The sequence below is a fragment of the Chiroxiphia lanceolata genome, chromosome 5 (assembly GCF_009829145.1).
Source record: "Chiroxiphia lanceolata isolate bChiLan1 chromosome 5, bChiLan1.pri, whole genome shotgun sequence".
Taxonomy (NCBI): domain Eukaryota; kingdom Metazoa; phylum Chordata; class Aves; order Passeriformes; family Pipridae; genus Chiroxiphia; species Chiroxiphia lanceolata.
The window spans coordinates 61718129-61746052 of record NC_045641.1 but is presented as its reverse complement, the minus strand read 5'-3'; the positions used below and the strand labels follow the sequence as shown (position 1 = coordinate 61746052).

Sequence of the window (27924 nt, the reverse complement as noted above, 5' to 3'; positions counted from 1 at the left end):
AGGGAAGCCCCAAGTTTCAATTCATTTTATTTTTTTTTATTTTTATTTTTTACAGTGTACATTGTTAAATAATGTAAAGAAAACGCTTGTAATTCAGAAACAGATTTTATGTGGAAAAAGATACTCAAAGTGTAATATTAAACAAAATAATTTAACAGTTCAGTAGCATTAGTTTATTCCTCTAGACTTCAGTTATTCATCCACAGGAGGAGAGGGAGGGAGGGGGGGGAAAAAAAAAAAAAAATCAATGGTAAATAAAACCAGTTCTTGCATAACATTAAGTGAAAAAACGACCTCAAAACTTATTAGATCAAATTTAAATAACCACGTGCTGCATCCAGCTGACCAGTTCCTCCGCCATGAATATTCCCCTTGTCTCATTACTGCCTCAGGTTTGTCACCGCTCCCGTTTGCACTGGCCATGCCCAAGAGACTCCTCTGCATCCATCCCTGCAGATGGAGGAGCAGCGTTCCCGTTCTGCCTTGGCCACTGGAACCCTGCTCTCCCCCCTTCCAACACACCCCTCGAGCCTCCTCTCTCTCCCCCTGCAGCTCCAGCCTGCACCTGCTACACAGAACCAACCGGCCTCAGGGCCCAGAGCGGCTCCTCTCCAGCCTGGCCCTGCTGCCAGAACTGCTGTAAAACAAGCGACAGGAATGGAACGGACCTCGCACATTTCTTTGTAAAAGTGAGAACATCCACAGACACAAAAACTCCCTAATAAGGCTCCAGGGAAGGGGAACAGTGCTCCTAGAAAACAATGTGGGCAAGTAACATCCCTGGTGGTGCAGCACCAGCTTCCAGGATACTGGTGAGCTGCTCCCAAGCACTGGGAAGCAGAACTCTCATCCTTCACAGCTTTTTGCAGCACTACATAAATACTGGCTGGTATTATTTTGAGTTTGAAGAGGAAACCAGTATTTCTTAAATATATAAAGGGAGAATGACCAAAGCAGAAGATACAGTATAGGTACTAAGAGGTGACAGATAGTGACAGTCCTGGTACCAGCTTGAAATTTGTTAAGAGTGAACAAAATTGTAAATCCTCCAAGACAGACAGAGGAAACTTCTTGATGCCGGCTGTTTCAAGTACATCCATTGCCGGCAATGGACGTTGCACCAGGACAGTCTGTTCCTGGCTTAAATGAATTTTACAAAAAAACAAAAAAAAAAAAAAAAAAACAAAAAAAAAAAAAAAAAGAGAAAATAAAGGAAAAAAAAAAGGTAAGAAAAGCAATCCCAGCAGACAAGCCCAATGAGCAATGGCACCTCTCCCTCAATCCACATCCTGACCAAACATCTTTACCACTTCGCAGGTGGAGTCAAACTGCATCTTAAGTTGGGCCTTTCCCAAAGATACACGTTCTCCCCATCCTCTCTCCGCTTCTGATCCAGACCTCCTGCCTCCATAGACAATATTGGTTAGTCTCGTTTTAGCTTCACCCGCAACCCTCCGTCCCTCCCCCACCTGGCCCCTGTCACACCAGCAACTTCAGATCTGCCCACCTGGACAAGCTTCCCCGACACACAGAACGTTGTTCCAACCCGCGGCCTCAATGACTTCCCCCTCCACACACCTACTCCGAGCGGCACCGGGACACGGAGCGTCCCGGGCGCTGGGTACAAACAAAGCCACCCCTCACTGAACATGCCCTCTGCCCACCTGGGGTCTGCTGGGAAGACGACGCTAAACTGCAGAAGCAATAGAAGTCCAAGGCACTAAAATATCCAGCAAGCATACTGGGAGAACAGACAAGTATTCAAGTACATTAATTTATACAATTTTACATTCACATTTATTTATCTAATACAATGAAAATACAAAGGAAAAAGTTAAAGTGTCTCCAATAAGTATAAGGATATAGCTAGCTTTTTTTCCCATTTTTTCTTTTTAACTTTTTAACCCTCTATATTCCACTCATTTTTAAACTACTGTTGTCCAACAACATTTATATATCACAGTGTTTCCACATCAAAACTGATGGTAAGTACATGTCCGCAGGGAACTTTTAAATTTTTTTTTTTAACAATTTAAATTGCTCTAATGCTGCAGTCAAAGCTGTTAATATCTTACTTAAAGCAGTAATGACCTATCAAGCACGGGCTGCACTGCAAGTCCATTTGTGTGCCCCATCTTTTCAGAGCCAGATATGATTGACCGGGGAGAGGGAGAGGAGGGGAATTTGGACAGCTTTTTTCCTGATCTTGGTTCTTCAGGGAGAGGCGAGAAGCATGCTAAAGCCTCATGCTAGGGTTCAGCTCTCCCACCTCAACACATGTGGATTCAGCTTCAAACCAGAGAAAAAATTTACAGCAAGACTGTATTAACTGACCCCATGACTCCTCTTCACAGCTCTCGTTCCACACAAGAGCAGGACCCCCTTGGTGAAAAGCACTGTCCCATCACAAGGATGCTGATCATCCTCCTCCCCCTTCCAAGTGTGTGGGGAAACCCCCTTTACAGAGAGTTGACAGCAATGGTTGGAAAAGATCAATTCATTCCCAGTCTGGCAAGCTACCAGTTCATTGCAGCACTAGTAGTTGATACAGGGCCCCATTTCCCTCCCCACGTCCTGTCCCGAGGTCTCGCCAGCGTGGTCTCCGAGCAGGGCTAAGTGGTCCGCAGGTTGGAGCCGGGAGGGTTGCTGACCGACTTCTGCAAGCTGCTGATGTTGAAGCTTTGCAAAGAGGCGGCACCTACGGGCTGGAACTGGCCCAGCGGTGGCTGTGCTGGCCCGCCCGTCCCACTCCACGGAGGGGGGAAAGACGCTGCTGGATAACCGTACGGCTGCGGAGGGCATATAGGCTTTGTGAAGGGACCTAAAGAGGTAGCTGATGCTGCAGGGATGGGCGTAGCACCCAGGGAAGATGTCATAGAGATACAGAGCTGACCTGGTGCCGAGAATTTTCTTGCCATTCCAGGGGCCTGAAAGAAAACCCAACCACCAAGAAAAGTTATGTAACCGTGCTTAAAAACCACCAGTCCACCCCTTGGTCCACAGGCCGTTCCCAGTGAGTGTTTACAAGGACAAGCCATGGCCCCCTCCTCTTCAGTCACCCCCTTCCCTTCCAGAGCAGGAGATACATCCTGCACAGGAGTCAGGTCACAGTTTCCCAGAGCACTTGTCCCAGCTGCACAGCAGCTGTGCTCCAGCTGTGTTTGACACCGCAGTGAGACCGCAACAACCCCACAGCTTCCCACCACAAACGCTCACGGATCACATCTTACCTCATAACTACTATGCCCTTTGCCAACTTTCTTGCCAGACAGGTTCATGGCATCCCGGGCCCAGTTATCGACCAGCTTGTGCAGGTCATCTGTGAAAGTCCCTTTCCGGCTCGAGGCGATAGCAGTGGGCTGGGTCTGGGGGGCTTGGCTGTTCACTGCAGCCCCGACCGTGTTAGTGCTGCTGGTCCCTACAAATACAAAAACCAGGACTCAAAACTAAGGTTAAAGATCATCTTCCTCTCGTGCATGAAATAACTGTGGTAATGGTACACCAATAGAGAGCCAATTAAAATGCCATGCAGATTAATTCTAAGTTTTGATTCCAGGACACACTGAAGTGGGAACTACAAGGACTCCTACAGGCATTTTCTTAGATTGAGAGTATTTCATAGATATGTTTACTTTGCTAGAAGTGCTGCAAGTGGTCATCTTAAGAGGGGAATGGTAGCAGCCTACAGGTCTTCGTAGAGGAAAAAGGACATTAGATTTCAGCACTGAATCACAGTACAGGAGGCACATTGCTCTCTCATCCTAAACCTTTTAATTAGTAGCAACCACTATTGGCACAGGTCAATTCCACCTTGGGGGACAATGCTGGATGCTGAATAAGGAGCAGTAAAATCAGCATTGCCAGCTGCTCTGTAGCAAATTATCTCCACTTTGTAAAATGAAGAGAAAAATTCACCCAGTTTACATACACACAAAAAAGAGACAGAGTAAGAAACAGCAACTGTTGTTTCCAATAGCTGCCATACTTATGTTCTTGAGGATAACCAGATGGGGCTGTCTTAATCCACCAAACAGCCAGGATCAGCAGGGGAAGTCTGCACCGCATTAAATTTTGCTTTTTGCCTCTGAAAGCATTTTTTTGCCATTATGTTCAGATTTCCTATGTCAGAGGAATAAGCATTTCAGATGCAAACAACTAACACAGCTTAAAGAAGGCAGGAGTGAGACTAGTTCCTCAGATAAGCTTTGACAAGTTTTTCTATTCACTGCAAGAACACAAAACCCCTTCAAATAAATACCAGGTTTCGGTTCTGCTGGAAAGCTTGTTGAACATTATCCTGTGGGGGGGAAAAAAGCAATCTAGAAGCTTTGTTTTGGATAGCCTCACTATGCTCCTCATATTTATAAACAAACTGCACTCAAATTTCGGTTTTTCAAAGGCAGACCGCGTAACAGGAATCAAAGAAATTGCATATTGTGCAGAATCCTAAATTCCCAGCAATATTGCAAAGCATCTTTATTTACAGACGTGGAAGTGCTGGTTAACCACTAGGGCACACCCAACAACAAAATCAGCATCAGCAGTGCTAAAGCCAGCACTGCTTGCAAGCACACATCCTCACCTACTTGGTTCCTAAAGATCCTCAAACATTTCTACTTGCTCCCTCTGGAGACTGCAGCTGGAAAATCCATGAAAACCTGCATTTATGGCAGGCATTTCTGAGAGGAAAACCGATTTAAAAGTGGAGCACCAGAAATGCCAGCAATGAACATCAGGTCTCTACTGCAAAGGCCAAATGACGGCATTGCTGTCTCCTGCCTGACAGCTCCCTTCGTCTGTTCCACTTTCCCTGGCTATCAGCCACATTCCTTGCAATCACTGTATCAAAGAAAGAACTGGTTCCAAACCCCTGCAGGAATGTTTCGTATCGAGGAGTGAATTAGGAAGGTGACATACTTACTATGCAGGACAAATAAACAAAGTGTTACTGCCTCTAGTAGTGCTGAGGAGGGAAGGATACGTATCCGTCCCACCAGTCCCAGCTCAAGCATGGAAGTGGCTCCCAGTCTGGGTGCCCACAGGTGGGGCAGCAGTTGTTAGGGGCAGGCATGCAACAGTACACACGAAAAGGGAAGAATAAGGTTCCCTGAGCAGGGAGTGTGGCTGCAGCACGGATGAAGAGCAGCAGGAACACACTGTACAGTGCAAGGAAAGTCTGCAGTGAAGTAACAAGAACCTGAAGCATGCATCATGTGGAAAGGGCTCCGAATGCAATTATTTAATAAGAGCAATGATGTGAAAGGTGAAATTAAAGACAAATGAGGCAAAAGCAAGAAAGTACTTGGGGGAGGGGGAACACTGCCAAAACCAGTAATCATCACATTCCACCATGAGGGTTCATGCAGGGATTGACACACTTGCTCTCATCCTCTTCCCGATGGCCAGCATCTGCTTTTGATATTTCACATTTCCACTTTAATCACTAAGTACACTGGATCCTGGACCTACACTGGAGAGCTTCCTCAGGCCACGGAAGGGAGAGAACTAATCAAAGCACATGCTAAAGTGTGTTCAGCTGAAGATATGAAAGATCAGTTTGGAAAGTTTAAGTGTTTTCAAAAGAAATGGATTGGTTCAGTGTGAGAAAGGTGGGAGGTTGAGAGAGCTTTGTCTGCAAAAGTGATTTTGTTAGGGAGCTCCCATCTCAGGTCACAGACATACCAGGTTAGAGCATCATAGCTGAGGTACACAATTACTAAAGCTCTCATGTAATGTCAATTCAAAAAAGGACTTCTCAGGAATTTCCCATTTTAGCTCTGACACAGTCACTGCCTGCAGAAACTGCCATCCAGAAGAGTCTGAAAAGGAAGTGCTTCAACTTGTAGCATCCAATGGAAACAACCCCCCACATTCCTGCTCGGTCACAGCAGCCGTCCCCAGTTCTGCTCTGACATGAAGGATCTCAAGTGAAACAGGCTCCTCTCTCACCAGCCCACTACCTACATGCCTTCACTCAGCCCTTTTATTTCCCCCCCATAAACCACCAGTCAAAAGACACCTTTAAAACAGTCTTAAATGACATGAGCACACACAGGCTTTTCTAAACATCTCTTGCTTTGGGAGACACACTAGAGATCTCTACTCTCTTATGCTTTTGAAATGTTGAAGAAGTGTCTGCAATTGGATCCATCACTGAGGTGACAAGCCCCATTAAATCCCAAACAAAGCAGCTGCTCTGTGGTACAACTCTAGCACATTACAGTGAGCAACTGACCCTGACACTCAAGTTGCTCTTGTTAGCGATGGGCAGAGCTCCACAGTGAAGGTGAGGTTCTGCCTGCCTCCACCGGGCTGCAAGAGCAGCAGCCTGACTACTCAATATACTAATGACAGAGTACACATTAGAGGGCATAACACAGACAGACAGATGCTGTGCTGGAGACAGAGTCAGGGACATAAGGCTTCAGTGACCGGGAAAAGCTGATGAATAGCTTTACAGTCAGCAATCGGAGATAACAGAAATAAGATAATTACTACAGAGCTGGTTGCAAGGACAGACTTTTTTCACCATCTTCCCTGAAGCACAAAGAGAGAGTAATTTGTTAAAGATAAGAGAAACAGTGAGAAACGTTTAGTATCAGGAAGCATTACAAAAAGCTTAGTGAGAAACAGAGAACACAGCACAGCAGGGCTCTTGCAGTCGCTACTAGGACATTCTAGCAGAAACCCAAAGACTGGTCTGATGGTTTAATCAGTTGTACTTTCAGAAAGAAAAGAGGCCCAGCCTCCTATATTTATTCTTCATAATTCCCAAACTACAGTGAAGAATGTCAAGAGACATTAAGGTCACAACTGGTTCTTATCAGAAAAGGAAAAGCAAGTACATCTTCCATTTTTGTCAGGATGTACAAAGCATTTTATAACTATCAAAGTTTGACCAGCAACATAAGAAAGATTTATTTGATAGGTCAAGTCCTTTTAGTTTGTCACCCTATTTTCTCAGATCTGTGAAAACAGTTCAGACACTCCCTGCCACGCTGTACCACTCTGTTTCTCCAGCTGCACAGTTAAAAGCATCAATCACTGCACTGTTTCCTCAAGACCACTGATTCTAACCCAGCATCTTCTCCAGTTGTCACTCTCCACAGCAGTCTGCAACAGCATTTCAAGGACAAGACTCCAGGAAACAAGCAACCTGCAGTAAGCCAAGTGCCAGGCCAAGCTGTGCCATGCCAAGTATTACCTGCTTTTACAGGACAGCTACAACACTCTTTTCAACAGGAACCTGTTTCCCTCAGCACCAGTCCCAAAAGCAGGAGACACACATGCAAAAGTACTCTTCTAGCTGAACAACAGTCAATTTGCAGTCAAGGCCTTGTAAGTCAATTATACTCTGATATATTCAATTCACTGCCAATTCTAGAAACAGACTTGCTGTTCCTCATATTCCCTAGCCAAAAAGAGGACAGGCCAGACTACAGATAAAAGTTAGCTTTGGTAAGAATTTAACTTCTTCCAAGAAAAGAATCATAAATTTTGACATTGCAGATGTCAGTGCACATCTGCACATTAATATACCAAGTAAAAACATTTAAAGCTGCTCAATTTGAAAAATTAACTACCATTAGTGCTTATATCCCGAATCCAATGAAGCGGGATAGAACTATCGCAAAACTCAACAGCTTAGTAAGAAGTTTCCCCTCCCTCTGACTCCCTCCTTTTCTCAAGAGGATGGAGCTGGTTGCATTGCAGCTGTCTCTGCAGAAGGCCAGGCCCAGTTCCCACACACAGCTCTGGCTCAGCTGTGCCACTGCCGACCATAGCGAGACAGATGATGCAGATGTGTGGTACTGCCATGCAGAGCAGCGACTGAAGGTCTCTTCACAGCACTTAAAGCTTGCTCATATCAAGTCATTCCAGAGGGTGGGAAACAAATGTCAGGCATTTAAAGGGTCCAGACTGCAGAAGCAGCATAGGAAATGTTGCAGCACTCCCAATAAAAAGCATCACATCAGCAGCTCAAGCGTATTGTTATTTCAGCCACATCAGAAGTTTGAGGCTCTCTTGTAAGTCTGGCCTAACGTAAGCACAAATGAAAGGATTCTGAAAAGAGCTGCAAGGTAACTCATGAGACAGAATGTCTGAAGATATCTACTTAAATAAATGTCTATTTACCATTTTCACTGCTATTTGTTGCACATTTAATCTACGTCCAATTCCCAGTAAAAATTTCTAAACCTGGGCCCATTAGTAGGTAAGGATCTTTTGAGTTTGCCTGGAAATATCCTCTAATTATTTTTAAAACCCTCAGTACTTCCAGCTTTAGCTATCCATCTGCTGATGATCATAAGAAGTCACTACTAACTGCCTACAGGTGGCATCAATGCTCTGCACTGTCATCAGCACTGGTGTTGAGGACATGCAGAAGCTTGTCCAACTTGCACTGTGGGCACACTGCTGGAGGAGGGCAACATATTCCCCCCACCAGTTACTGCAGTGTCCAGCAAAAGCATAATTTGAAAAACAAATCTTCCTCACTCTTCCACTACAAAGATTACCTCCCCTACAAGTCTCCTGTCACCTAACATACGCTGAAGAAAAATTACTGAGGCAGGTCAAAATAAAATGCCCATGCATCTGTACCTTGCTAACTCTCCCCAGCTTGTGTCACTTCACTGACCTGTCCTGAAAGTTTCCACTAAAGGTTTAGAGAAAATGAGTGCTTGTGATCATGAGTTTAACGACAGAGAATACCTGAGAACCCAAACTTCTAAAGGCGTGCTAAGAGCAGCTCAGCTGAGCCATGGCATGGGAGGGAATACAAGGTGGTGGATGAGAATGGGCTGCCATGAAACAGATCCAAGCAGCAGAAACAGAAACCAAAAAGACAAAACAAAAAACAGACAAGGAAGGAGTAAAGGTGTTACACACAAAGAGCCAAGCAGGGCGTACTCAGAAATCGGGTCCTCCTGCCACCAGGCTTGAACGTCACTCTCTCAGATGCACAGTTAAACTTCGCACAGCCTGTGAGAAAACAAGAACGGGAAGAACAGAGAAAGGAGAGGAGAAGAGACAGAACACCACTACAAGATGTTAGCAACTTGAAGTTGGAAGGGTGAAATGCATTAACATGACACACAAGAATAAGTCTCAAAGTGTGGACCAAAGAGTACACAGACAATATACGGAGTGAAGGGACTCCTTCCAACACCTCCAGACATTAAGCCAAGCTTGTAGTGTTGATCTCCAGTACAAAACCCAACAATAAGGTTGCAATCTATAGGAAAGCCAAATCCTGGCAGAAGTATCCAATTCCAAAATGGTACTGCACAACTCTAGATACAGGGAGATGATTCGAGTAGCTCCAAAATACTTGAAACAGTTCTTTAAAAAAACCTTTACAGAAAATTCTTCCATAAAGTCTGTTTCCATTTTCTGCCTGTACTTCTCCAGTTTCAGCAAAAACATACATTAGAATTGATGTAATCAATCAGTCTATAGCAAAGCTTTTCAAAAAGATGTGCAAGGGGGAAAAAACCTGGAACACCTAAGTTTGGAGAAATAAAGGAGTCACCCCCTTAACAACTGACAAGTAAAAAAAGCCCTTCCTACCAAATAAGTCAGAGCTGTCCCTGAGAAATTATTTGATAACGTACTAATAACAAGCAATCCACAATCCAAGTAATCTGAGTAAATGAACAATTTCCTATTCCCACCATTTCATCCTCCTGCACTGACTCTTCCTTCCAGGATAATTTTTTATCTCACAATTAAAGAACATGAGCCTTTCTTTTTTTTACCTTTTACTTTTAAAAATTCCATTGACAGAATCAGGCAAAACAGTTTGGAAGTCTAGAAGGACTCTGAGTCTTCAGAAATTTTCTTCAGAAATTTCCTACTATTTTAGTTATCTGTTAACATCAAACCTGCTCTGCCCCTTCCTTAGTCTAACTTCTCATTTCCAACCTGCCTTCTCTTCCCCTCAGCCTATACTTTTCCCCCAGGTCAGCAGAGCATCACTTGCCACCACCCCACTGCACTCTTTTGTCCCTGGGGCTCTCATTACAGCAGATGGGGTCATTCATTACTTCAACCACCTCGCACTTCACCTGTGTGAGCAGCTAAAAACCTAGGTGCAAAAACCAGCCTTATCAGCCTCCACACATAGGCTGGGGACTCCAAAACTGCTTTACACCATATACTAAAAATCAAGTGTCATGAAGTGGATGACTCATTTCCATTGCTAATTACACTCATTCCATTTAGAGTCTTACCTTGGCCCGGTGCCGAAAGGCTCGGTACCGACAGGGCACCATCACTGGTGAAGGCAGAGTAGAGATTTTCACTAGAAGGTGAAGGTTTGAGGGGCTGTAACAAATGGTTCTGCCCAATCTCTGGCACACTGCCGGGAGGATGAAGGGTCTGCTGAGGGGGCAAGACTGATGGTGCACTTTGAGCTGACAGATTGCCTAGAGGGGAAAAGAGGAAGGCAAAAAGTTTTGGTCTCTCCACATCATTTTCAAAGCTTCTGTCATTGTTCCCAAGGGACAGGGGAAAAAAAAAAAAGAGGAAAGTTTGACTGGAACAGTTACTAATGGAAAAAACGTGTATCATCTTCCGGTCAAGCATGACAATTCAGGCAAGACAGGGAGAGGCAGGGGGAGAGAACTACTCCAGTTTCTAAGAAAGCAGTAAGACCAGAAAAATTCTTCAGTTTTAAAGACAGCTCTGTGCTAGTTCACTGTCACGTGCTCACATAGAGTTCCCATATCATACGACACCACAGAAGTGAGCAGCCAGGGTGACTGGACACAGAAACTGCGGCATGACGTGGAATTACTGAAGTGAATATGCAAGAAGCAGTAATAAATATTTCTGCTCACAGTGCTGGCCCTCCAATACTGTTTGCTCATCCTACAGGATTTGAGAAACATCTCCAATTACTCAGCAAGCATCTGTCAGCCACATCATTCAATCAGTAAACAGAACTATTTTCTGAGTTTCGTTTATTATAAAAATGGTTTTAGTCAGAAAGGAAGCCTTGCCAATTCTCAATTTGTAAGTACAATGAGGCTGCAACTCCATTAAAAAAAATATCACTACTTTAACATCCCTCAACTGTGACTAAGTTTCTACACTGAAAGGACACAAGTAATACCATGCTTAAGTGATACTAAAGTAGAAAAAAAAAATCTCTGAAGATTACTGAAGAGACCAGTTCCATTCTGTAAAATCAGTTTCAGGAGAGAACAAGAACAGTTTATCTTTAAAAAACAAAGTTTTCCTCTCATACTGTAAAATTACACTTTTCTTCTTAGTCAGAGCCCAATGACTAATCTGTAAAAAATACAAACCACAACTTTAAAACTGCTCTTACAGAACCACGTAACAGTATCTTTCAGTGGACTGAAAAAGTCACAAGCAAGACTACCAAACAGCACAAGTAATTTCAAAAATGATAAAGAAATTCAGGGAGGAACCAGTGCACACAGACCCTCTCAAACGAAAAGACAGACAGACAAAGATCTAAGAATGAGAGATGGTACTTTCTCTCTTTTATGTAGTAAAAAAATTGAAGAAAGTCTTACCTGATAGCTGAGGGCTTTTATGTCCCTGGGAGCTGCTACGACTGGACTTGCTGCTTTTTCCTTTAGTAGGTCGTCTCCTTCTTCCTGAAAGGGGTGCAGCTGGGGGAATAATTACTGCAGGTGGGGCCTTTCCCAGTTTCATATACAGTGACTCAATCTCCTGCTTCTGGCGACTCTGTAGCTCCTGGATCTCTTTAAGGTGCCTAACAAGTTACAAAAGAGAGTGACTTACAAAAATGCACACAATTCCTCCCCTCCAGTCAAGCCTGACACGCTTCTTTGGTCAAGCTCTCATAAACACTTAAGGAGGAAATAAATCTTTTCCACAAACAGTCACTAAACACACATGGCAGAACACTTGCCATTTTCCAGTGTGCTCTAGCCCTGGCCAGAATTCAAACACAAAGTTCCCAACATTGTAATCATAAAACCAGGATAAACCGAAGTACAAAAAAAGCATTAAAATGCTACAGGAATAGCTAGATTACTCATTTTCTGAGGCATGTGGCCTTGGAGATTTCTACACTGGTATTGCCTTACATTTTGTTTCAGAGCAGTTGCATACATAGGATTTAAAACTGCCAGCTGCCCTAAAAAAAAAAAGTTCAACTTTCAGTATAAATAAATTAGTAGGTCACATTGCTTGACTTTTAAATTTTTTTTCTAAGCCCACAAGGTTTCTTCAGGAAAAGAAGAACCATTAGAAATGCCAGAAATGCATACTAGAAATGCAGAGACTTGTGTGTTATTTTCAAACAAGACTCCATTATTCCCACTAACTGCTAAATGTCAGTGATATGCCAAATCCTCCTTACATCTGCAGTCTTATCCACAGGGCAGCTCTCAGTCTACATACAACAAGGTTACAGGTTAGAAAATTAAGCACAGCAAATACGTATATCCCTTTTTTGTTGTAACTGTGCACTGCTTTCCCACTACAGAATCCTACTTGCCACATAAACACTGACAGTGACTCCTGACACTTGGCAAAGGTTGAGCCTTTTAAAGAAGTCTATTTTTGTTCTTTGTGAATAGGAAAGTATAGGTGAAATTCCTATTTTATACACAAAGAAAAAAGCCTTACTTCTCCCGTAACCGACGGAGTTCCAATTTCAAGTCTTCATCTTCAATATCTGACTCGTTGTCACTGCTCATGTAGGAAGAGTTGAATGAGTTGCTAAGGCTCTGAACAGGGAGGTTGATCTTTGATCCCAGGTGCTGGAGAGAGTCTGGGCTCCCTGAGCCATCATCCAAATCCTTAGCCATCCCACTTAAGAAGGCGGCCTCCGGATCAGAGGATGGACCATTCATGTGTGGGGACTGCCTCGACTCCAACTCTTTCTTCGGAGCTGCAGCTGAAGAAGCAACTTGTTCCAAGCCCACAGAGAGAGGAAGAGTCATTGGCTCTTTCTCTGCACAGCTGACCTCATCCTGAGTCTTTGACACTGAGAAGCGCCCAACTTGATCCGTTGTTGTTGTCACCTGAAAGCGCCCGACCTTAGTGGCCTGACCAACATCTACCGGTAATTGCAGCTCGGGATCTGTCTGAGGAATGCCATCCACCACATCCAAGGAAGCACCAGCAACAGCCCCACTTTTCCGACTGCCAGCCTGTTTTACCAGTGTACTCTCTGGGCTACTGCCAGAAAGACATGAAGAATCACTGGAGGTGGTTTCAAATTGCACTGGCTTAGTTTCAGGTTTGTCGCCCTCTTTTAGCGCATCATCCACTGCCACGGATACCTAGAATAGAAATACAAACATGCAGACTTTCTTGGTTTTTCCTTAACATCATGCTTTTATTTACTTTAATAGTAAGATACATCTGAGAGGGGAAAATAACTCATTTCCTTGGTATGCCACAAAGCAAGCTACTGCTTCCCTGCAGGCCAACACACTGCCACACAAAATAGTACTTCCGAGCATTTTGGAGGATTAACTCCAAGACACACAGCAGATTCAGATGGGGCTTCCTTCACCAGCAGGACATAATACAGTGAGCACCCCAGCACTGTTAGTGAAAGAGCAGCTAATATTAAAGACCAAGGCCTGACGTGATAAAACACTGTATTTACAATGCCAGACCTGCACAGACTAGTTCAATCTCTGCCCGGAATGAAAACAGCACCTGCACGAAATGCAGCATTCACAAGCACTCTTCTCCTGACAGCAAAGTCCAACACAAGGAACACTGAGCTGGCACGGCACAGGAACTGCTCAAAGATCTGGATCAACAACCAAGTGAGCCGAACATCTCCTACCTGAAACCGCCCCATCTTCAGGACACTGGCTCCTGCTGTGGTAGCCACAGCACTGCTCTCTCCGTCACCTGATGCTGAAGCTGAGGAAAAGGAGAATGGGATTAACAGGAAAACAAGCAACAAATTATTTGAACTCCAACTATTTCTTTTTAACTTAACTACCCATGAACTCCTAACAGGCCTTTGGATTCATAGCATCATATGAATATTAAAAAGCTAATTATTAATGTTAAGTTGAAGTATTTTTCTACAAAGCTTCCATGCTCAGTGTATTTGATGAAAGTGCACTTTTAGGTAACAGTAAAAAAAGCACACTGATTTCAAAAAAGGAATGCAAAATAGACAAATAATTAAAAACAGAACCAAAATTTATGCAAGAAAAAGTTTATTTTAATTTAGTACCCACACTGACTACCTAAATTTCACAAATACTGGGGACAATTCATTAATAGAAAAGTAGTAAGTTGAAGAATGTGCTATAATGTGCTATAAACCACATTTACTTAAAGCACTCTGCCTGAAGCTTTTAGAGCTGGATTCTTAGGTGTCAGCTCCTAGTTTTGTTGCTCTGTGCACTGGCAGCGTAAGGTTACCAAGCTGAGAAATAATATTCTATTTTTAAATCAGTCCTATTGGACAGCTTGCTCTGTTTATTAACCAACTTCCCAGATTGTTTACTTGTACCTTCTAAACTTTAATAGACAAAATCCAACTCATTTTATTGCAGACTAATGGGTTCTACAGTATACTACATCAGCAACATACCAAAATGGCATATTTTATTTTACTACATAGTTTTTGAAGGTTTGTCACTAAACTTCAGAGGCACATGCATGTTAAATAGTGTTTATTAGATAGTTTGAGAAATAATTTCAGCACCATATTAACAGCTTCTTTTAAAAAGATTTCAAAAACTAAAAAAATTAGGTGAATACTGACAGGAAAGTCTCAGACTCTTTTGCAAGTGTTTGGATTCCGCCCCAACCTCTGAATTCATTTAGATTTGAAAGTCATGGATCATCCAGACAACCTTCAGTTGTTCTAAAGCATCCAGAAGGAAGTCTGGTTTTCCTACTGTCGTCCTTAATTTTTAGTAGTTTAACCTTCATTTCTCTATTTGAACAGAAAGGGAACACTCCCAGGTTAGGGAGAGGTACCCTACGTGTACAACAGAGCGTGATGACACTACATGAGAAGTTCTACTGTTGTCATCAGGAACATCACACATGACAGAAAGTTCCTTCAAGTCCTCAAGCTGTACCTTAGCAGCATAGTGGAGATTCTTTGTGAGTCTTACTTTAGCATTTTGGACAGCTTTAAATCCTAAATGAGTTACTACAATCCACATGTATCATCCCCCTCTCCCGGCCTACAGGGGAAAATTTCAGTCTGGTTACTAAAAACTAATGCAATCCCCTTAAAGAACTGCCATTGCATGACTTAGTAAAAAAGGCTACAACCTTCCAAGTTGCTAGTCTGTTCAATTCTGGATTATATCTCCATGCTGAGAAACCATCTAAAATATTCATGGCTGTCTTACCATCCTTCAGAGACTGTGCTGCTGTGGACACCAGCCCGGTAACCGTCGTAGATGCTACTGAGGGCACAGACTACACATTCAAGGGGGCAAACAAAATGAAATTAAATTAAAATAATCAATGGTTTGATTGAATTCCAACAAATCCAACACACTGCATATTACATAATCTTTCCTTTCCAACAGAGATAAAGTATGACCCATGGAAAGACAAATGCAAGAGTTTTTAACCTCCAAAGCAAGAGATGTTAGAGGCCTTACAACCCTGAGGCTGTCAGCAGAACATTCCCTTTGGCTGTGTAGAAGGAATGCATAAGAAGCCACTTGGAGATTACAATGTCAATCATCATCTTCATCTAGTATCAAAGTTCATTATCACAGCCTTTGAAAGGTTCAGATCCACACCTAAAACACCCCTCCCAAATTAAGACTGACATATCATATACTGGTGGTTTAGTGCTCTTTCCCCTTATTCCACAGTTGCTTCCCCTTCTAGCTTGGTGACACACATGACATCACCAGAAAAGCTGGAATAAGAACTAATACCAAAAAAACAGCCTCAGGAAATTACATAATCTATTGCAACATACAGATTTTTCCTCCTTTGGTTGACTCAGTCCCACAGACGGGAAGATGACTTCTCATTTTTATTTTTAAAAGTCTAACTACCAGTGTGGTGATATTAAAGGCAGTGACCTAAGAGCATGACCTTGAGAAAACACTGAGGTTTTTGAAGACTACTAAAGTGCCAACATTGCAAACATACACAGGCAGGAGCAGATGTCACTGGAACGGTCTCTGGACTAAGGGTTCTTCTCAGCTGAGCATCCAGATCTTCCAGTGGCTGCTGGGACTGAGAAAGAAAAGAGTAAAAAGCTGTCCCAGCTCAGGAAAAATACATCACCTTTGAGAGACAGCCATATTTAATACTTAAATTTAAAGCAGTCAGTACAGTTTCCACATTTCTATCACATTTCCTTTCCTACATCTTTATATTCAACATGTATAACACAGTGAGACTGGAAGCAACTTAAGCAACATATTTGTTTGAAAAAAAGAAAACAGAACAGAAGAATTAACTTCCAACAAAAACAAAACAAACAAAAAACCCCACACAAACACCCAAAACCAACCAACAAAAAAAACCAACAAACAAAAACCTTGAAATGAAACCAAACCAAACAAATAAAAACACCCAACAACAAAACCACAGGTCCCCTCAGAGAGGCTATCTGGAAGGATTGGTTTGAAGAGAAGGACAGGAGAAGGGCAGAATCTCTCTCAAATATGCTTATTACTTAGATTCCAGCTGTTTCAGTTGGCACCCAAGATGTTTTTCAAACTTGGCCAATTGAATTGGGGAGGGGAGGAGAAGAAGAATTACCTAAAAATGTCTTAAAGTTTAAAAAAATTCAGATTCACTCAAAATTATTAAATTCAGGCCATACCCACAGCATACATATGAAAGAAGAAAGTGTTGGCAGATATCACTAAGTTGCAATTCTGACACTATGGAGTAGAAATTTCCATCCAAACTTTAGTATTAATAATCTTTCCAAGTCTTTTATATGAAAAGAAAAAGCCTGTATCTGTTTTTAGAACTGAAGCTGAGGTCATGGCAACATAAAAATGTTATTTTCCACTTTCAAGAAACTGAAAGTTAGAGATACACAATAGCATAAAAATGCTTTCAACAGGTTGCCAGGATGACATTCTTCCTGACTTGTGGGTTTCAAAGCACAACCAAAAACCCTGAGAACAATAAACCAGAACCAATTCCATTAAAAAAAAAAAAAAAAGGCAAAAGATGCAGACTTCTATGACTCCATTCACAAATCCAAATGCTTAGCGACAAGTGACCTAATTTAATTCAGTACTGTAAAATAAAGAGGACATTTCACCTGAAATACTATATTATTCTCATCATTTATGCTCACAAGAAGATATTTGCTTCAAGTAAACAAAGAGCTATCAGAATGATCAGGAAATGAAGATTTCCTTATGGAACAAGGGTACCAAAATGAAGCTTGAAAAATTAATCTAAATACACTTTAAAAAGCAATTAAGGAATAAACAGAACAGGTATTTAAGACTATGGAACAAACTGTTCAAAACTGGTCTTAAGATGATGTGTACTTTGTCTGCAAATTACGAGTCTGGTACTAAGGAAAGGAAAATAAGTTGCGTAATGACCTACTGACAGAAGCAGCACAGAAGGCAAACGTATCTACTTTAAGACAAGCCAGTAATTTTCCAGATAGTATTATATGATAGCAGCAAATGCTCTTAACAGTCAATTAGATTTGATCCAGTTGGTCTCCTCCAATTTTGTCTCTCTCCTAGACAAGCCTTCATAGTTCAAATGAGAAGTGAAATTAGGTAAGTTGTTTGCAAAGGACAAGGAGCAAAGGATCTATATTTGTGCCTCTTCCATGCCACAAATCCTGCCAGAAATACCTCTGACTTACAGGAAGAAGCCTTTTGCAGTGGCACAGTGGCTTGAGTCATAAAGTGCTGCAAGTGCTTTTGAGTTTGGGGGAAAATGTTACTAATATACTGAGTTTAAAGCAATGAAAATAAAAAGGACTAGGAATTTAGTATGGCTGATTTAAACCATCTGCCTCCTGATCCATTTGATATCTGCTCATGGCAAGAACTCAGGTAAGAATTATCACCAAACTGTTGTAGTTTCCCCTTCAGCAAAACCATACTTCAGGGAGAACTGACTGAAAGACATAAACCAGCTTCTGCCTCTACAAGTTGAGGGTGGGGGGGAAACCAGTGTTGCTTGCTAACAACTCATAAGCCATTCAGCTGCCTTCATGCAGCTTCTTGCTCAGTTTGAGAAAGAAGATACCCATTTCTCGATTACTCACAGGGCAGGAATAGGGCCTATGGCTCTAAGATCAAGCTGTAAAAGTGAGTTACTTTTGGGAAAGAATTCAGTTGAATGAGCCTTTTCCCTTCCAACTTCAGACATCATCTGCCTCAGCTGTGCAAACCACACAGTGTCACGCAATGGGTCAGGTTGGAAGGGACCATAGTGGGTCATCTGGTCCCACCTCCCTGCTCAAGCAGGGCTGTCCCAGAGCACACGGCACAGGACTGTGTCCAGATGGTCCTGGAATATCCAGTGAAGGAGACTCCACAAACTCTCTGGACAATCTGTTCCAGTGCTTGGTCACCTGCACAGTTAAGAAGTTCTTCCTCATGTTCAGGTGGAACTTCCTCTGCATCAGTTTCTGCCATTGCCTCTTGTCCTATTGCTTGGCACTACCATTTACATCTAAAATATCCAAGCTAACTATTGTATACATGGACAAAATTTGTGCAAGGGAAGCCCCTGTTACACTCAAATTATGTATATGATTAGGAACTTCAAAAACCTTTTCAAATCTGAAAGCCCAGTCGAATCAGAGTGGAGCAATAACCACCAAAAAAAAAAAAAAAAAAAAAGAAGTCCCAGGAGCCCATGAGGAATTTACAAAGCTAGCAATTTTTCACTTTCATAAACATTTAATTGCAATACATAGTTACCCATATTATTTTGCTACTATACTTTCAAGAAGAAAACAGGTTCAAGTTTTATGCACACACTCACCTGTGTTATTTCATTTTTCTTAAACACCTTTGAAGTTCAGGTTTACATACTAAAAAATGCTGAGCCTGATCAACTGCTCCTGTACTTCAGACACTGGGTACAGCACCCTGAAGGGCAAGTTACACAGAATCACAGAGTGGTTTGGGTTGGAAGGGACCTCCAAGATCATCAAGTTCCAACCCCCTGCCATGGGCAGGGACACCTCCCACTAGACCAGGCTGCTCATACCCAGTGCTGAAGTGACTCTGGCTGCTGCTACAGTTACACAAAAGGGGTTACTCAGTCAAAAGAAAAGAAAAACAAGGACATTAATAACATGCAATGGAGAGTTTAATTGCAACATGCTCTTCGACAGGAAAAGCAGCAGATACAATCTGCCAAGTTGTGTAGCACCTGAGTTAGTGAAGGTCCTGGAAAAGGTGGCAGCGGCTCACTGGATGGAGTGCCAGCTGGAAGTTCAGAACCTACTGGTAGCACCTATGGATAACGAAGAGGAAACGCGCGTCCATCAGACAGGGAACAACAGAAGGATCAGATACCAAGCTACAGTCAGTCATGTCATACAACAGAACCCTTAACATTTTTTTCTGTAGAGACTTCCTCCTAGCAGAGTTAGCATATAGAGATTTTAGGTATTTTTGAAACAAAGTTGGGGGAAGTTTTTTGCTTTGGTTTTATTTTATAATCCAGATTACCTTTGAGCAGCCACAATTTCCAGTTTAAACAAGCTGCTGTGTCCAGGAACTAAGTATCTTGGGGATATTACTTTCAAGTCTGCAAGAAATGCTAAAATAATTCTTCCAAAAAGCAATTAAATTTCCAAGGAGCTTAATTTATAAATGGTGCAAGAAGGCACTCAGTCTCCTTACAGCAGATCTGTGTTAACTTTCCATTAGAAACTGCAAGCTACGTGCTTCTGGCACGTTATTCCAAGCAATGTGACTTGGGAACAGGAACTGTCAGTGCCTGAGGATGTCTCCACTTATTGAGAAACAGATTTATAGAGCTCTCACACCATCTTTTGATCCATCACTACTTTTTGAACTGAAGTGTGTTGATGACCCACAGAAGATGACCAGGCCATGCATCTGGGTAGGGAGAAGTCATCCAGGTTACATAAAGGAGGTTAGAGAGACTAGAAAGGTTAGAAGAAGGCATCAAAGCCTCCCCACCAGGTCAGACAGTACATTCCTGTTAGTCATTTCCATTGTTAGGGAAGTGGGAAGTTCTAGGAATTAAGTGACCCATTACACAAGTTGCAGTTCTTATTCCCAGCTGTCATCTTGAGGCCTGACCATGACTGTGAGGTTTGCCTGGTGAGTTCCAGCACTGGACAGCTGTCTGCCTTTGTGTGACAGTGACTGATGGATATGGGTAACTGGCTCAAAGTCTACCCCAGGCCTCAAGCAGCAGAATCAGTTCCAGCTTGCAGTGTGTTACCACACCTTAACAATGGTTCACACTGCAGCAGTAACTGCCTGGTGAAGGTACATCCCATACTTATCTATCCTCCCAAAAATGTTTCAGTAAGAACTAGGCCAAGTTGCCTTAGCTCAGCTTTTCTGCACACTAAGAAATAAACTGTTCTGAGGCATGATGAATTTTTAAGCTGTGGTAACTTCTTCATTTAATTTATAAATAAGAGGCAAAACATACTTCAAATGCATTTGTAAGACAAGTCAAAACACATTTAAACTGTCCAGGTCAACAGCTTAGCCACAAACAGAATAAAATTCAGAGAGCTTAGCAAACCCCTGAAAACTAAAGCAATAAGCTTCTTAAAATTAAGTAACAACACAGAAAGTGAAACTAAAAGTAAGCTTTGAAAAAAACCAAACTAATTTATAAGTAAAAACTTCAAAGAGGAGGTAGGTTTTCTAAAAGGGACAATCAAAAACTCCCTAACATTTATTACATTTAAACCCAAGCCTTTGTAATTACAGGTTTCCAATTAGCAAGTTTTTAACTGCTCCTGAATGGATATCGCTTTCTATTATTTTCTAATCTTTCTTTTCTAATTCTCAATTTCATTTAAGTATTAATGAATGCCTTCATGTCCAGATTTCCTTACCAACTTCCTTGGCACATATTCCCAACTCCTTGACAGCAGAAGTTTTCCACTTTCTTTGAATACAAAGAGTACATGGGAAAGACTGCTAATGAGTGGAGTTATTGGGACCTCAGTTGATTATTAGCTATTATTAGCTAGTTATTATTAGCTCAGTTTGAATGGCCTACAACTGGTTAACAGCAAGGCCAGCTAAAGATGACCAACACCAAGTGTTGGTGAGTGGAAAACAATGTTACAGAAACAAAAAGAAGTGAGTATTAAAGTTTTGTGTTTGCTAAACACCTGAAAGTTTCTTCAATCTATTTTCATTTAAGAGCTACTTCTCCATTTAAGGAAAGGGTTACCAAGAGCTTAAAATACTGAAATGGGCTGCCTCCCAATATGGAGAGTCATTTAAGAGAAAACAAGTAGTTTAATTTCACATATTGATATATCTGGCTAGGGAGCAGGTAACAACCTCCACAACACCTCCCAAGTTGTTACTCTAAGTCATTACTATCTCCTTATGAAAGTGTTTGCTTGTAGAGCACAACTGAAACAAACAAAAGGGTTTTGTTTCAGATATCTTTTAAACTTCTCAAAATCCTGCTTTCACAAATCTAAAATTTGAAAGGAAAACAGTATCCAGGCACCATATAAGCAGCACAAGACTTAAAAAAAAAGTCAGGTTTACCTTTGCCTGCAAGGAGCAGGCTAATGACAGGAAGTAAAGCTAAGCTATCCTGACCACTTTGTGAATTATACAACCACTTCATCTCATTCTAGTCATCGTGTACAAGATAAAAAGCTATTTAAAGCAATCCTACAAAATTCTATTTGAAAAAGCAACATCAAGAAAAAAAATAAACACATAAAACAAATCACAGTTGCTTTACTCTTTGTGGTTTAGGACTAGGAAAAACTAACAGGGACACCAGAAACCTCTCTCAGAAGCACACTACGGAACTGGACTTCTTTTTTTCCCTGATAGGGACAAAACAGAACACCTCTTGGGATACATGAAAACCACCAGAGCATAAAACTTTCAATACTACATTAAATGAAGCCACAAGGATTCTGCTCAAGAAGGTGGTTTCCTACAACAGCTGAACATTCACACAAACATTGCACTTCTTACCGGTACCCTGCTAAGGGGGGGCTTGGAAGGAGAGGTCCCTGGTTTCACTACTGCTGTCACAATGCTGCTCGGCGCCGAAATGTAGCTCACTGGGGTGATCCCTTGCCCGGGAGTGGCAGCTGGAGTCAGCACTGGCAAGCCAGTTGGTCCAAGAGGCAAACTGCTTGGAGGTATACAAGTGCTAATGGATGTCAGGGGTTTAGTTGGTGCAACAGCAGTGGTTGGTATCCCAGGAACAACTGTCGTTTCCATCACCAGCGATGTCTCCAGAGATACTGACGGATGCACTGTTCCCACATTACCATGCTCGCTGAAGAGAGACCGTAGCTTTTCTTCCAGGGTCTTTATGTCATCAATACCAGGAGCTTTAGACTGAGCATCAGCATCAGCCTCCAGACAGTGAACGTGAGGCTGGTTGGGTAACGGAGCTGGTTGAGGCTGGCTGTGTATCAAAGTCTGCTGAACGGCAGGCAAGTTAGTGACTGGTTGCGGCAAGACACCAGGCAAGGGAACCTGGGGCAACATGGGTGTTGCACCTGAAATCTGGGGCAGGACAGGTGTTGATGTAATTCCTGACGGGCCGAGTAAGGGATGTATCACTGGTTGAGCGACTGAACCACATATGCTTGATGCTACTGAGGATGACAAAGGTGCAGAGATCGGAAGAGACAAGCCAGCTGCACTGCAGGGATGCGATGTAGCCAGAGACTGCCCACTCTCAGGTAGTGACTGTGGAGCGCTTACAACTGTTGTTTCTGCCAGACTGCACACAGAGCCACTGCTACTAAGGTGAGGAAGCTGCAAAGCCACGTTCTGAGCCAGAGACAGGGCAACGGATGTCTGTGGTCCTGCCATACTACTTACTATCTGAGGAGTAGACTGAGATGTCACAGTCGGTGCAACGACACCAAGACCAGTGACACCAGGAACCTGGGTAGATGGCAGTGCCAAGGACGATGGTGTGCTGATACTGGGGGCAATATCTCCAGATACTGGTTGAGCAGGCTGGGATGTGGTAGATAAGGAGAAAGAAGCAGGGGCGCTCACACTGGAAGTGACACCAGTCGATTGCTGTCCAGATTGTGAGGCTGGAGGTGGAGAAACAGAGCTTGGCACACTTGTGCTTGGTGCAGCTCCAACAGCTGCATTTTCCGAAGGCAAAGTAACAGATTCTGGAAGAGAAACACCAGTGCTGGAGGAAACAGATATTGAAGAAGCAGCGACAGATGCAGGAGTTGCACCACTGCCCGCCATGCTAGAAAGTGCAGGTGGAAACGGTGGTACTGTTTGGTTGAACACTGGAGGAGCTGTACTAGGTCCCTCTGTCATCTGAGCATGCCCCATCTCAGAGAAAGCTTGCTGCAAGCTCAGTGATGACGCTGAGTGGGAGAGATTCATTCCAGGCCCGTGTACTGGAGATGCAGCAACTGGAAGAACATAAAATTATCAGTCCACTTCAAAAAGCTCATTACAGTATTATTGTCTATGACTAAATTAAGATCACATTTACCCTTAGCATAACTAAAAAAAAAACCAAAATAAAACACACAAATCCAAGTTTACCTTAAAATACAGAATTTAAGGTTTCAGTCTTGCAGAAAACCCATCAGAATTTTTTTGCTAAGAGTCCAGCACAATATGACCTAAACTATGATCACTTCTCACCAGCACAGACAGTTCCTTACTTCCCCAAGTACTTCAAGAGGTCTTTAGGAACAGTTTAGCTAGCTAACTTCAGTTTTGATGAGCATGTCTTAGCCATCAGCTTTTAAGAGTTTAGACAACTTACCCATATCTGAAGTTTCGCTTCCTCCAGAAACAGCAGAGGTGAAAAAGCCCTGTTCTTTTAACCGACTCTCAGGGACAGGGCTGACAATAAACCGTCTTCCCGCAGAATGGACAACCTGGGTAAAGGAGCTAGAAGGGACCCCTAAACAGAAAGAAGTCAGAAGTTTAGACACTGGCAGTAACTAAATACATAACCTGCAATACGGAATGTGCACTCCATCATACAAAATAAAACCTGGCTGCACCCATCCGCTGAAACAGAAAAAGGTAACTGTTGGGAAAAAACAAAATAATCACAAAAGACTTACCTATTCTTTGTGGCATGGAAGATGTAGGATCTGGCTGTTTGAACTCTAATTTCTGTAAAGTAAGATAAAGTTTAAACTTCTATTCTGAAACAGAAACCCACAAGATAGTTCTTAAAATGCTAGCTGACTGAAATGTGGGCATTTAAGAGAAGCAGTACCTTGGACCCAAGCACCATCACCAAACTAGAGGAATTCTGCCCAGATAAATGTCAGCTACAGTGGTTTTAGAGCTTCTCAGCTTAGAGACCATCAATGTAACAAATTGATCTAAACACTCACTTGTTAACAGGCAGTCCAACTGATTTCCTTAAACATTCCACAGATAAACAGACATTTCAAACTAGTTCTGGGTGTAATTAAAGCAGAGATTCAGGAAATGTCACCCCATCTTATTCCCAGCAACCAGTTTCAAAACCTATGTTTCCTAACTGAGCTATCCAATCTCTTAGTATTGCAGGAGGTAGTGGGCCTGAGTTCAGGCTCTCAGTGTTTAGTGAGCAGCACAGGGTTGGGGATTTTACTGTCCTACCTCACAATAATCTCAAATCCAAGAAGCCTCAGAATTTAAGACTGTCTGTTTAGTGGACTGTTAGGAGATTCAGCAGCTTCAGAAGTCTTCAAACACACCAAAAAGTAAGAGTTCTGTTATTTAGCTAAGTGAATTTTAGGCACTCACTGATACAAAGCTTTCTCTGTTTGTGTTTTCATTTAATTATTAATCTCTGATATCTCTCATGAAAGAAAGTTGCTGTATCTAACTAGCTCTACTCACAAAAGCCATATCACCCAAAATGGAAAATGCAAAAAGCTAAGGCGATCTGTCCTTTACATACCTGCGACCCTGGAAAGAAGCCATCATCTTTTGTCTGCATGCTCTCCAAACCCTGATCACCTTCTGGCTCCACGCTTGCATCCTCACTTAGCATTTCATCTGCTTTCTCAATAATCTCTCGTACCTGTTCTACAAATGAGTCTCTCTCTGTTGCTAAAATAAACTCATTCTGCACCTGTAAAGAGAACAAAACAACATTCATTTTCTACAAATGATTTCAAAACAATAAGTTGAATAACAGTAATTTGCTCTTGGCGCTAATGTTTGTCCTTCCTTTGCTGTTCTGCACAAGACAAAGATGGTGACACCTTAGAGAAAAACAATTCTTTCTAAAATTATCTCCAGCACAGAAGTATTTGCCCTGGTTTAATCTTTGCTGTGGAACAACGTTCAATCTCAATTCTTCATCAAACTGTCACCTCAGTCTTTGCTTAGCACAGGGAGATTTAAAATTAGCAGCCTTATCTTACTGCAGTTCCTCCTGTCTAATGTAATGTGCATTAAGAGCCACATTTAAAGGGAACTATAACATAAAAGAAATTGAAAAGCCTGTATTTCAAGATGTGTTCTGTGCTTCTCTCTTTCCATGCCATATACAACTTCTAATCTATGCAGGTTGCACATCACTAATTTAAAGTCTGGCTGTAGTACATAAAAGCCAGTGTTAATTACGTTCCAAATACAGGAAAAGGAAGATTGCTCAGCCCACCTAGTTTCAATACATTGTACTGCTTTATGAAAATACCTTCTGCTGCTTATATTGGAGAAAACTAGCTTAAACAAGTATATGTGACATTTAGAAAGACATTTTTGGTTTGGTCTGACCCAGGAGAATGTTCTGTCTCCTGAAATTATGCATGGTAAAACTCGCAGAGACAGTCTGTGAAAGAGAAGCAAAGCTGTCAGTCACAGCATCTCGGCTGGAAAAGAGAAACTGCCTTAGAGGTAAAAGTTTGAGACGTATTTACATCAAGTTTCTGGAATGCTGGTTCAGAGAAAGGAAAGTCAAGCGTGATGTGTGCTTTTATCTCCCTCTGCAATGCAGAAAACTTACTAGTTAAAGAAACCTTCAGTGTTTTAAGTTGAGGAATGACAAGTATCTATATGGGGTACACCTGACAGCATAATGATTAAAAAGAAACCATAAAGTCTTACAGTCAAAAGTTTCCTCAATATTCAACAAGAAACCCACGAGCACGATGTTCCAGATTCAAATGTCTAATTTAGGTTGCACAGTTTCAACTATGTGACTGCATTTTGGATGCACAGTTCACTTATTTTGCTTCTATTCATCTTCAAATACTGTGGGGTTTGTTGCTTGAGCTGTGTGTGCTTGTTTTGGTTTTGTTCGTTTAGTTTTTTGGTTTCTTTTAAAATTAAATATACTCTTTTATTCCTATATAGGATCACTTCAGGTATGAGGTAAAGATAGACATCTGTGTATTACCTGGCACTTGACTTTATGTTATTGACTTGTTTACAGTGTCAATACATGTATTTAGCCAAAAACCAACTTCTTCCTCTTTCTTATAAAGCCATTAGTCACAGAAAGATTATTTCTCCCATATCACCGGTTTGGTTTCTTTTGACAGGTATGAATCCAGCACACACCAACAGAGGTACCCAAGAGGGTGGCAAAAGATACTGCATTTTGTCATCCTTCCTCACTTCACTAACACTTAAAACAATCTCTGTTTCATTTAGACTGTACCAGACCAAAAACAGTTTAAATAAAAAAACAAGAAAGGTGTGCTAGTCCATGCTACACAGTACTCTCACTTAAATGTATCTCTACAGGGTGAATTATTTTCTATGCTTGGCCATCATACATGGAATGGAGAGGTTTTTTTTCTTTGAGAAAGACAAAAGCAGCATCAGTCACTACAGACTTTCAGAAACCAGAAAGTGATTCCCATTCTTACTTCAAGGGTAGAACCTTCCCATTTTAGTTGAGAACAATGGCAAAACACTCAAAATTTAGGAATAAGTTTTAAAGACCTAGCAATGTTTGCTCCTAGAAAACAAACCAGAATCTTTTTTAACCTGACACTTCCAGAAAGTTGTTTGCTGTTTTCAAAAAAAATTAGACTGCAAAAAACCAGATGCAAATTTACTTGATAAAACCTCAATTCCAAGGTAAAACCTGAAAAATTGTCATGTGAACTGTGCATGCAATATTAACTGTCAGTCAGGTATACCACTCTGTGCCCAGAGTTTCTAGTTGTGCTGGTGTACCAATAAGGTGAACACACACCATGCTACCTGGAAGAGCAATTCTGAAACACAAGAAACAATAAGTTGGACCAGATTCAATTCTACATCCCTAAAATATATCTTACCATAATTGAAGCTATTTCCTCAGGGTTATCACCATCCAAATCAAATTTGAAAGTAACCATTTTCCGATTGTGTGTCTCTAGCTGGCACTCCACTACCCGATCACCTTTGTTCGAAACCTAAAGCAAAGAATAGAGTACTTCAAACCAAAAGCACAAGAACCTAAGGCTTTTTCTTTAAAGTTCACTGAAACAAACCAACACTATTGGTATAACGCAAACTTGTTCTCTCTTTCCAGTCTAATAAATGGTGCCATGTACAGCATCATTTTTGTCTGAGGTTACATGAAATATTCTGGAAGAGTCTGTGGAACCACTGGTAGCTAAGCGAGCCAATTTTGCCAGATATAATGGTCCAAAAAGCTCTTAGCAGATAACATTTGGAATGGTGACTCCAGAAGCAAAAGAAATACACTGGATAGCTGGCGTGCTCAGGGAGCAGGGGGCAAGGAACAAGACTGCAGAAGACACACATTCCTCAAAGGAAATAACAGTTTTAGAAGCTCACTACTGAACTGTCACTA

The 27924-nt window shown here is 41.9% G+C and overlaps 1 protein-coding gene across 12 annotated transcripts in view; it reads right to left on the bottom strand.

The window, feature by feature from the left end:
* Positions 1-3: 3 nt before the first annotated feature.
* WNK1 (WNK lysine deficient protein kinase 1) overlaps positions 4-27924 on the bottom strand; it is a 102537-nt gene continuing 74616 nt past the window's right edge. For 4 of the 12 annotated variants that reach the window (XM_032687641.1, XM_032687651.1, XM_032687652.1 and 1 more), the window contains 16 exons: positions 27404-27520; positions 25066-25239; positions 24233-24284; positions 23926-24066; positions 22137-23563; positions 19342-19425; positions 16114-16200; positions 15351-15420; positions 13811-13890; positions 12634-13292; positions 11550-11752; positions 10236-10430; positions 8893-8985; positions 6496-6537; positions 3231-3418; positions 4-2927 (listed from right to left, as the gene is read on the bottom strand). In XM_032687641.1, the coding sequence (XP_032543532.1) occupies positions 2613-2927; positions 3231-3418; positions 6496-6537; positions 8893-8985; positions 10236-10430; positions 11550-11752; positions 12634-13292; positions 13811-13890; positions 15351-15420; positions 16114-16200; positions 19342-19425; positions 22137-23563; positions 23926-24066; positions 24233-24284; positions 25066-25239; positions 27404-27520 (3927 nt within the window). In that variant the 3' untranslated portion in view covers positions 4-2612. The remainder of the gene's footprint in view (positions 2928-3230; positions 3419-6495; positions 6538-8892; positions 8986-10235; positions 10431-11549; positions 11753-12633; positions 13293-13810; positions 13891-15350; positions 15421-16113; positions 16201-19341; positions 19426-22136; positions 23564-23925; positions 24067-24232; positions 24285-25065; positions 25240-27403; positions 27521-27924) is intronic. The other 8 variants (XM_032687644.1, XM_032687642.1, XM_032687643.1 and 5 more) reach the window with 8 other exon arrangements.